This window comes from Pocillopora verrucosa, chromosome 10, assembly GCF_036669915.1.
Source record: "Pocillopora verrucosa isolate sample1 chromosome 10, ASM3666991v2, whole genome shotgun sequence".
NCBI lineage: Eukaryota > Metazoa > Cnidaria > Anthozoa > Scleractinia > Pocilloporidae > Pocillopora > Pocillopora verrucosa.
This window is the reverse complement of record NC_089321.1, coordinates 12,290,844-12,302,291: the sequence shown is the minus strand read 5'-3', so window position 1 is coordinate 12,302,291 and position 11,448 is coordinate 12,290,844. Positions and strand designations below refer to the sequence as shown.

Here is an 11,448-nt window from a genome sequence, read left to right as displayed (position 1 = left end):
AAGAAGGAGTGCATTAGAGGTGACGAAGTCCTTACGAAACTAGCAAAGGTTGACAATTTACGTGAACTTAGAGGCCATGCAAGCAGATATGTTGAGGGAACTCGTTTATCGATTCTTAACGAAGTTGAGAGGTGGTTAGACGACAAAAGTTCTCCAAATAGAGTGATTATTATTAGTGGGAACGCAGGAATGGGAAAGTCTGTAATCTCAGCTGTTTTGTGCCAAAAGATGTTAGAGGCTGGAAGATTGTCAGGGAGCCACTTCTGTCGCCATAACAAGGCACGCCAAAGGAATCCCAAAGTGATGCTGCAGTCGTTAGCCTGTCAGCTTTCAGACTCGCTGCCAGAGTTTAAGAAGGCTATCGTGAAGAAGTTGTCGAGAAATGTGGGCGTTGAAATTGGAAACATGGAAGTGGAAGAACTGTTTGAATTTTTGTTTGGAGAACCTCTTTCAGATTTGGAAGACCCAGGCTCTATCCATCTCATTGTAATAGATGGCTTAGACGAAAGTGAATACCAGGGGCGTAATGAGCTTTTGAATGTGATTGCTGATTACTTCAAGACACTTCCGTTCTGGATTCGATTTGTGGTAACAACGCGACCTGAAATGAACATCTCAGAGAAGATTCAAGACTTAAATCCCATACAGCTAGACCCAAACGATCAAGAAAACTTGATGGACGTTAGGCTTTGCTTTCAAAAGCAACTGGAATATGTCCTGCAATCTGATTGCCAAGATACCCTCTTGGAGAAGCTTGTTGAAGAGTCAGAAGGAGTCATGTTATATACCTATTACCTGACAGAGTTCATTAAGAGGCATGCTGCGGGTATGAGTGCTGCTGAAGTGATCAACAGCGGCTTGCCATCTGGTATTTCGTCCGTTTATCAAGGCCAGTTCAAACGCCTGAAAAGTGAAATGCAGAAAGAACTGGGTATCACCGAAGAGCAACTCTTTGATTTTTTAAATGCCATGGTGGCAGCAAGAGAACCATTACCCGTCGAGTTTGCTTATAAGTTGTTCCTTTCAAAAGAATGGTCGTCGGCTGATGAGCAAAAAGTACGAGACGCAGTTGATTGTATCTCGGCTCTTCTACCCATTGAGGGCGAGTGCATTAACTTCTTTCACAAGTCAGTCAAGGACTGGTTGGTCGAGGAGTCTACTTCGAGGCAAAAGAAGTTTACTGTTAGCGGAAAAGAAAGTCATCGCGTCATTGCAAAGCTTTGCAGAGATGAACTAGATGAATTGAAACTTAAAGGGATCCAGAGTTCAACACTGAAACAGACGTCGAGGTATGCCTTGCAGCATGGTGTTCAGCATATACTTGAGGTAGAAGAGAATGCCCGTCCGTGTAGCCTCGACGACATTGTAAAGAATTATGTTTTGGACCTAGAATTGGTCTATGCAAAGCTAACTGTGAAGAGTACAGCAGCCACTGAAGATATTCTTTTCGTACAAGAGAAGGAAAATACAAATGGTCTGTCAAAGAATTGCAGAGAAGCCCTCGAGACGTTATTGCTGCTGTTGCGGAAGCATTTAAGTACTCTTTCAAAACTTCCTTATGCCATCTTTCAAATCTTGTTGAATGAAGGAGGACGTGAACTGTCTGCGGAGGCATTAAGCCTGCTGAACACCAAGTATGCGGACTTACCATATATGGAATATTTGCGAAAGAAGGAGGAAAGAACAGATGTTCTACTGCGGTTTTTTGCTTCAGATTGGGTGGCCTGCTTTGATGTCTCACCAAATCAGGACTACCTGGTTTGCGAGTGTTTCGATGGCACAATTCATCTGTGGTCGCTCCGTACTGCCCAGCCAATGTGGAAACGCCCTTCGTTGGTATCAGAGAATGATTTATGGGTGTGCCGTGGGTTCAGTGGGTTTTCCTTTCATCCATTTTCCCGGTCAGTAGTTTTCCATCCAACCTTAAACCTGATCCTGCAAAGGACTCTGTGTCAGGGTTATACCTTGGTCGGAGACGTGCAACCTCTTTTCCGTTCGAGCAAGTGCCGGTTCAAAGTTTGTTCAATGTCTGGTGACAAAACCACGCTGCTGACTGACTGTCTGGACGGAAGGAATTGCGTCATCCAGTGGAGTCTAAAAGATGGAAGCGAAATTTATCGTTTTACACACAAATGCGAAATTTTATCTTTTGCTTGGTCTGCTAGTGGAAGACGGATGGTGATCGTCGATTCTGACAAGTGCGTATACCTCATTGACATGAATGATGGATTTGAGACTCTGATATGGGCTTCTGCTTGGTCACAATATGTTAAGTTAACTCCTGACAGCCGTTTTTTTTTCTGTTTGGTTTTGGATGAGGATGAACATGTTTGGTCTCCGAAGCCCAAGCTTTTTTGTTTAGATATTGACAGAAACACTAAGTCAATATGTAGTTTGGATCGCTTTTTTAGGACGAGTCCCTACCAGTACGCCTCGGAATTTGAAACTTGCAATGAGAGTGGTTTCTTGTCAGGAGATCCCTTTTGGAATTCATCTTTAAGAAAATTCCCATCTGTAGATTTTGTACTTGTATTGAAAAAGCAGTTGTTACTAAGAGTTTCCCCTCTCAGTAAAGTGATTGAAATGTGTAGCCTTAATGACATAAGGGAGTGGAGAGGTGAGAGTAGCGATGAAGCAGGACAAAGCACAGAACCCGGTGACATTACGACAGAGAGAGCCGAAAATAACGATCTAACGGAACATAACCTACCAGAAATCAACGATATGCCGGAGCAGAAAGCTGAAATCGATGTTCTGTCAGGACAGAGAGCTGAAGTTGTTGATCCATCAGAACAGAGAGCTGAACTTGACGACCTACTCGAACAGATGGCTGAACTGGGTGGCCTAGTTGAACAGACAATGGAACTTAACAACTCTACGGAAAAGAAAGGTGAATTTGATGACTTTGTGGGAGAACGAACGGAATTTAATGACCCATCAGAAAAGAGGCTCAAACTCGATGAACCATCACAACGATTGGAAATTGGTCTATGCAGCTTATCAGAGAATGGAGCTGATCCTTATTTTAAAGGGGGTAAGTTTCTAAAGAAACTGTGGTGCTGCGTCGGTGGAAGTGTATAACAGGGTAATTTAATATATTAAAGTTCACACGGCAACCAGATGGACAATCAGACATGGTTTGGTGCTACTCTGGTTTACAGATTTAATGAATGTAACCGAAGAAATTACAATTCATAGACCCAACGTCTCGACACTCCTGTCTAGTGCCTTCATCAGGGGTGATCTAAACGCTGCAACAAGAGGTCCTTCTATATGATCACTAATTAGCTGCCTTTTTTTCTGACGAGGTGTAAGTAAGCGTCAGTAAGCAAGCCGCCATCGTCACGATTTCGAGGAGCGTGGGCGGAGTTAATATGCCAAGCCTCCAAACAAAGGCGCTGGTAGTAACGCCGATTAGCGGTGATAATTTTAGAATTATCCCACCCAATTGTATGGTTAGTTAGGCATGTGTGCTCCGATAAAGCTGAATTTTCCTTTTTGCAAAAGAAAACCGCTTTTTGATGCTCTTTGAAACGTGTACCAAACTGACGTTTGGTCTGTCCGATGTATACGTTGTCACAGTCATTGCAAGGAATAGAATAAATGGCGTCGGTTCGTTGTTTTTTCGTGACAGGATCCTTAGGTTTGGCAAAAATATGCCCCGAAGTCTGAAAAGGTTTTTGAGCAACTTAAACGTTGTGGCTATTCAAAATTCTCTTGATGGGTTCTGTAACACCCTGAATGTAAGGAATAACAGCAAAACCAGTCGCTAGTTCCCTTTCATCAAGAGAGTTACTAGTTGTAACTGGTTTTTGGCAGTTACGGAGAAAGGTTTTCGTATAGCCATTTGCCTTTAGGACATTAGAAATATATGTGTATACTTGGTTTTTACGCCACATACACAACATACTCAGGCGTGCTAAACCTCCTCCCAAAATCCGGAAATGAAGCGGAGCGCCTCCTATCGCATTTGAATTCAGTAGAATTCAGGAGTGTCGAAACGTTGAGTCTATGAATTGTAACTTCTTCGGTTACAATCATTAAATCTGTAAACCAAAGTAGCATCAAACCATGTCTGAGGGTAATTTAGTGTTATCAAATGAGTTGATAACGTAAATTGGCCACCGTAAAGAGTTTAAAAGCTGACGTTGACGTTCCGAGAGTTAGCTTTTAAAATCTTTACGATGGCCAATTTACGCTCTCAACTCAGTTGATAATACTAAATTACCCTGATCCTTATTCTGTTCTCTCTTTCCTAGATGATCAGGAACCTCTACTTGAGGACATAGAGGAAAACGGTTCTGCTGGAGATGATTACTCTGGACTACCAGATAGCGTTTATTTCTCTGTTGATGGTAACTCTCTTTATACCGTGGTGGGTACAAGGATCCAGCGAATAAATCTTGTGACTGGCGATGTTTTAAGTAAAAGGGTTAGTCGCAAGGCATGTCTGACTATCGGAAGGCGTTTTCGTCTTGTGCCCGTCAAAAGAGGTGTCCTATTCGAAACAAATGGTAGCTCGCTTGAGTTGTGGAACTCTGAGTTGTCTGCTTGCATGCAAAGGTGGACTGGCTTTTTTGTCAGGGTTGCTGTACCCTTATCAGAGGAACTAGTCGCCTTGGAAACGGTGAATGACGATGATGGCAGACGAGAAGTGATCATTCTAGATACAACGAATGAAAAAATTGTGTCAACGATTGCAAATTTTGGTGGTGCATTTTTTGCATGTAATAATAAATGTGAAGTGCTAACCACTACTGATGGAGAGTCTCTGCAGCTGTGGCGTAAAAACCAAGTGATATGGGAAACTTCTATTCAATTAGATCTATCCGGGTTATACGTAACTGTTATTTTTTCTCCCACTGAAGAATACGTCGTCATTTTTGATGAAATTGGCTCTTACGTCCTCAACGCAGTTTCGGGAAAAGTGATTTGTGAATTGGAGATCATGGCTGCAAATGATATTAAGTTTATCAGTAACGAGGACTGCATCGTCAGCTTGAATTATCCAAGAGGTTTTTGTCTTAGATTATACAACGTTATATCTGGTGATCTCCTTAGTGAAATTGTTGAGGAACGATATGTTCTAAGTTTTGCAGCTTATCCTTGTAAGCGCTTGGTAGCAATTGTCCTTGAAAACTCCGAGAACCATTTTGAAATCATTCAAGTGAAGCTGCCAGGCGATAAAGAGAAGAAGAACATGAAAAGGTCAGTTGAAACAAAGTTTATTTGAAGACAGAAGTAGAATAATGTGGATAATGATATAATGTTATTAGTATTAATAGTAGTAATAACAATTATGATATTAATAATAGTGTGATAATGATAGCGATAATGATGATGGTACATGTAATAATAATGATAACAGTAGTAATAAGAACAGTTATGATGATAATTATAACTATGATGATACTAATGATAAATAATGGTAATAGGACAGAGTGGAGTCCAATTCGTTCTGCAATCATACGAGTGATTAACAAAATCGGACGACCGCATAGTTATAATTAACATCATAACTGTTACCAATTAATCATAACTGTTGCAATTTCCGAAAACAACAAAAATATTAAGGACAAATGTCTCCTGTAGAGACGATTTCTAAAGTAAAAAATTCATCGATTTTGGAAATTCAGCAATTTTTTGTGGGTGAAAATGATTCTAAAATCTGATCCCGGTTAATGTCTACCATCATTAACCTCCACTACGGTGAATAATTGTTAACTATTGTCGGCTTGAATTTTTTTGTTTACATGTATGTTTACTCGTTTTCTTACACTTTTTGTTTTTCAAACTTTTCTCAATAAGCCGTTTCTGCGTTTTACTGTTACACTTGGTGATACCACGTCGATATTTTATCTTTCTTTGCAAGATTTTTGCTTTTACCAACGCGAAGGATTTTTTGATAGACGAATAGTGAGACTGATGCCATATGAGAATACCCAATAAAGAGATGCCCTTGAAAAATGCAGTTTTGGTGTTAATTTACCTACAATATACAACTGAAAATACTCTATTACTTATTATAAGATGTTGCCTTTGACTTAACTTCTATTGATGAATTTTTTACCTTAGGTTGAACCTACCAAAATAAGACATCTACATAGATTTACAGTTGGGAAAGACATTGTCGATCAGAAAACCTGTATTCCGCTGATTCCTTTGCTTTCGAGTGGTTACGATCTGACCTCTGAACAGAAGGGACCGCTGATCGAGGTTGGAGCGAGTACAAGAATGATTTTAGTGGCAAAGCTGTTTAAGGATTTAATTATACTTTTCTTTAAAGGACCATGGATAAGTTGGAGAGCTGTTCACGCTGCCAAAATATTTTTGTTTAGACTTATAAGCATTTTTAACTGTTCCTAGTGTAAACTTAAGACGAACATTTAACGCTCTATTTTATTGCTCTTTTGGTGTTTAATCAGCCAGCTACAAGCTAAGAAAATTGTTCTATGGAAGCGGAGTGCAGCAAGCGTCTCATTAAGTGTTGATTTGCGACTCGTTTAACTCGTGAGATTGATTCCTCTATGAAAACGGAGAAGGTATTGACAAATTGTACAGTTCTTCGTTGAGGCTCAGAAAGGTTCTAAAGTCATTTTCTGCAAAATTACTTTTACAGCGTAAGACTGTTGGAGAAAAAGAGAGAAATATCTTGTGGTACCACCTGTGATTCTCTCGTGTTTTTCTAATGAAGGAGGTAGTTTCAAATGTGGGTAACCAGCTAACTTTATATCCATTGGATGTGTACATAGCTTATACCGGCCTGGTTGAAGATGGAACCAGAATAACCGCGAAGGAATCGTTTCTTGAACATTATTTTTTAGAAAAAAAAGGATATTCAATGCGCTGATTTTCGGATATAAATTAGTTTGTGTATGTTTTTGAAATTTGAAGACATTATCGGTACTTTGTTTTTTAAAATACTTTCTTTTGTCGGGAAGGTGGGCCTGTAGTCACTCAAAGTGAAGTAGTTTTACAATAAAATTAAAACCGAGAAGGATTCAATGTCCAGTCGATGTGAAATTCTGTGGCCATAGCCCTAACCTCCAGTAGGTGGCTGTTAGTAGTCAGTTGGTAAGGTGTCCGTGTGTCAGGGCATCGTTGCATGGTCAATCGCACCAGGGTGCAATACCAGGAAATCTCCCTCTCTAATATCCTTGCAGTTATAAATGAGAAAAAAAATTTAAAATGCAAACGAACATATGCAAAGCATACTTAATGAAATAAACTAGTCAAAACACTTTTACCTCAGGAAACCCTATAAATTAAGAGTAGAAAATACCTCACCCATTCCTAATTTGAATCACCTCCTAAAATTTTGCTCTTTCATGGTATAAAAGACACAGGACACATAACAGAACATCGCATTATCAATCTATTGCTTATACTGGTTTCCTTGTTAACGTTCTTCTGGTTTTTTGTTGTTGTTTGTTCTCTATTTTTCAACGTCATCAGTGTTTTTTACACCAAGTAAGAGCTTGAAATTTAAGGGTGTCACCACACAGTCTATAACTTGGGGAACTGACAGGAGGACACCCTAACATCAGAATCTATATTCTCCTTAATGTTTATTATTTATTTCCCAAGGTACTTAAATTTATTAAACAAAAAACAATTTGTTTAACAATCGAGAGCCTCTTTAGTTAGTGATCCTTTTCTCTATTCATGATTCAGGTGTGATTTTTTAACCCTTTAACCCTAAAAGTGAGCAGCTTTCAATTTCTCCTTACAATATCACCCCTGAATCAAACATTAAGGTTACGAGAATCAATGAAATGATCACCAACTAATGAAGCTCTTGGTTTTTTAACAAATACTCCTTGACAGCGCTTCGGGAAATGTATAGAGAACAGTATGGAGAATATGCATACTGATGTTAGGGTGTAAAGGGTTGAGGAGAAATTAGATGCCAATCGCTCTTACGGGTTAAAGGTATTTAACCCTATAGTTAAAAGCTGCTTGCTCAAAACATGTCAGTTTGGTTCTCAACATCTATGATATCTATTACATAGGTTCGCATATCCCCTGTCAGCGATCCAAACGACCTCATTTAAAGGGACTTCAAATACGGACTATACTTGAAGGAGATTAGACTCTTAGTCTCTTGTCTCAAAAACTTGAATTTAGAGGTCGTTTCAACAGATCCATTCACCTTTAGTCACTTCCATAGGGCTTTCTTTTTCCTTACTAACTTTAAAAATTCGTTGTCTATCCAAGGTGGTCCTGATTTATATCTGCTAAGCTTCATCTTAGGAATATGCATGTCAGCTGCAGCAAATAGTTAGTTGTACTCGAGTCGATATTATCGCATGATATGATGGAAAATCAGCTTTGCCGTAACGATAGACAGCTTTTAAAAAAAAATTTTGGCTTGTCAGATTTTGTCTACATAATCTACATGGACGGAATCTGTAACAACATTAGTGAGTGATTAAGATCAAGAATGACTTTTGTACGGTGACCCATACAGGACATGCCACATGTTCTTTTATCGCGCGATAAAATAAAAATATCGCACGATAAATGGAAATTATCGCGTGATAAATGGGAAACTTGTTAGGTCTCACGTAATCTGCTGTCACGCACGTTGTTTCCGTGCATGACAATGGCCGCCACAGTTGAGGAGACTAGCGACTAAATACAGGAATGGCTCCGACCTGTGATTGGATGATAAAAATAGTAAAAGTTAATAAGTTATATCTTAACTCGTTGCTCGTGAGTATTGTTCACCGCGTGTCTCGAAGCGGAACAATGAATACCTGAATGTAAAAACACGGATGAGTCAAACAAGAAATGGCTACTTACATAACGAAGAGAAGGCAGAGTCTATCTTGTTCAGCGAGATCGTTCAGTGATATTCCGGCGATGAAAAAGTCATCCGCTGACAAGCTCCGCTGACAAAACTCATTTAGTCAGTTTAAGCGGACGACCAGAGACTGGAGCCTTTCGTGTATTTCACTGCAGACAGGAATGGCTCCAACTCATGCGTATATTAATTTTTTTTTTCGTTCTGGCTAAATAATTTAAACACTGAGATAAAAACTGAAAGAGCGATTTATTAGGTTGTAGTCTACAGTGCTTGCAAATGAAGCCCTCTTTTATTACTACAGGGCCATGTAGTTTCTAAGTTTTAAAATAATGCAGCAACTGCATGACACGTTTGGAAAATCACGCAATGTTGCGTGACGCTGCGACCAATGTTTTTAATTTACAGCGTGCTCTGCTGGAGAAATAAGGCTTGGCCGCAATCGAGGGATTTTTTTTTCGTGGAAAACTGATTTTCTAGGTTGTTGTTCACATGAACAAATCCATTCATCGGGCTCTTTATCTTTTTTTGCACAACACCTAAAGGGAGAAAGTCGCGGATTGATTTTGCTTGGTAATTTCTAACAACTCCACTAGACCTAAAAAAGGAAAAAAAACAAACCAAACCAAAAAAACGTCTTACCATTCAAGCCAGTTGCAGTAGCTCTCGCACTGAATCATGTCGAAGAACCTTGACTGTTTGCAGTGATGGTACAACCAATCTTCGAACAGTTTTCTGCCATAACAAGAAAGAGTAAAATGATTTTATAAAACTTGTTCTAAAATTAATGAAGGCTGTTCATCACATGACGCTGTATTGGAACGAGTATATCTCGTTTGCTATTGTATCACACTACTGTTTTAGACAAGGAATTTATACCACTTAAATTTAAGAAAGAATGAGTAGAACATAAACCACATTTTCTGTAAAGTACACGAGCCATCCTAACCTAATTTGCCAACTACTTTCTGGCATCGTCTGTAAAAAAACGCTTCAATTTTCCAAATTTTTAGCTCAAACCGTGGCTCAAAAAAATATTTCTCACCTTGCCTTAAAAATTTTCAGAAGAAATTTTCAAATTGTTCACAGCTTTGCCTATTCCTGCTCGTAGGTCCAGCCAAGCCCTTATGGTCATTGGCCCCCACATTGGCCGCTAACAATGGCTTATGTAAAACTCCCTGAGGAAGTTTACGACAGTTAGACGAAACGCGTCAGATAATAAAGAAGTTTTACAACTACTGTTCGCACAGCGCTGCTCACTAGTTTAGTTTTAAATTTTTAAAATTTTTTTTTAAAAAATTGTTTAAAAATTATTAAAAAATTATTGAAAAAAAAATTAATAAACGTTTGAGTCGGAGCTATTCCTGTCAGCGGTGAAATACAGGAATGGCTCCAGTCTCTGATCGTCCGCCTGAACTGACTAATTAACAAATAGAGAAGCCTTGACTGTGCTCTGTTCTGTTATAAAGCACGCAGGAAGCGGCTAGAGCACGAAAGAAGTGTAGGGAGAAACACGAGACGTAGTCGAGTGTTTCTTCCCAGTTCTTCGGCAGGTCGAATTTAACGCTTTTGCCTGAAGTTTTTGAATCAGAATTTGAAGTGAAATGTTCTGTGAACTTCAGCCGAATTATGGCTCATAAAAACACGCGGGTTTTTTCACATGACAAGGTAGAAAACAAACTGTTAAAGGCGAGTGTTTTTTAAATGAACGACAGCCGAATTCACCGGAACATGAAGATCGCTCGGGATGACAGCGCCGCAAAACTCGGCTGCAGTGACTGAAGTGACTTTCCACTCAACACATTGGAAAGGATATCAGAGCGAGCCCTTATTTTTTCACTCGAAGGGCGGCCGATGTAGTTTCTGAAGCTTGCTGTGATGACCGGAGATCGCCATGATAAGTAAGCCGCGATGGACTTCAGCATGATCATATTTGCTCAGAATCGCCATGATTAGTATGAATTTTAACAATTATGCCAGTTTGGTTATATTTTTCATCATTTCTGTTTTGTTCTGTTTTGTTTTTGAACTCTGAACTCTATAGACTATACGAGTTATGCCAGCGCGGGTCCGAAATCCAAAACACACATTTGAATTGAACAGATTATCATAGCTTTAATCACAAATCCACACGCGTAATACATCTCCAAATCGCTAAAGAAGTGAATCTGTCAAACTAGATATACAGATGTACAGTTGGTATACAGAAAAACTGGAAAACGGCAAGCAGAAAGGTAAAAACTTACGCCTTTCCGGGCTCTAGCATCGGTCCGCGTGGTCAATAACATAACAAAACTAGCGCGCATGAGCAGAAATCCGCGACGCATACATGACGTAAAAAAGGGCGGAACACGGGTGCCGCTACACGAGTGTTGGCTGTGTTTGATTTTCATTACCGTACGTAAGCTTGCAATCTAACTGAGCGTGAAAATCTTTAAAACTCGGAATGTCTATTTTGTTTTTCCTTTGAGGATTTTCGTATCTGCCCACGTTTTAATAACGTAAATAGCGGCGCCTGGTATGTTTACAAACCTTTATTTGGTTCTTCTGTTACTACTTGCTGGCTCGCTTGTTCCGAAATTTCACTTTCAATCATCGAAAAAGAGCTAAAAAGAAGTCCCGGAAAAGGTCGAACATGGTAC

At 39.5% G+C, this 11,448-nt stretch overlaps 1 protein-coding gene and 1 long non-coding RNA gene across 2 annotated transcripts in view; one reads left to right on the top strand and one right to left on the bottom strand.

Annotated features, from left to right (window-relative positions):
* Positions 1-8,953, top strand: part of LOC131798268 (uncharacterized) — a 16,116-nt gene extending 7,163 nt beyond the window's left edge. Inside the window, exons 3-5 of the mRNA XM_059115931.2 lie at positions 1-3,034; positions 4,260-5,208; positions 6,076-8,953. The exon at positions 1-3,034 is cut by the window's left edge and continues 831 nt beyond it. Of these exons, the coding sequence (XP_058971914.2) occupies positions 1-3,034; positions 4,260-5,208; positions 6,076-6,094 (4,002 nt within the window). The 3' untranslated portion in view covers positions 6,095-8,953. The remainder of the gene's footprint in view (positions 3,035-4,259; positions 5,209-6,075) is intronic.
* A 68-nt stretch (positions 8,954-9,021) lies between these two features.
* On the bottom strand, positions 9,022-11,102 carry LOC136283792 (uncharacterized). Its single transcript, XR_010718909.1, has 3 exons — positions 11,053-11,102; positions 9,449-9,541; positions 9,022-9,345 (listed from the first exon to the last, which is right to left on the bottom strand). It is a non-coding gene; the product is annotated as an uncharacterized lncRNA (long non-coding RNA).
* Between the last annotated feature and the right edge of the window lie 346 nt (positions 11,103-11,448).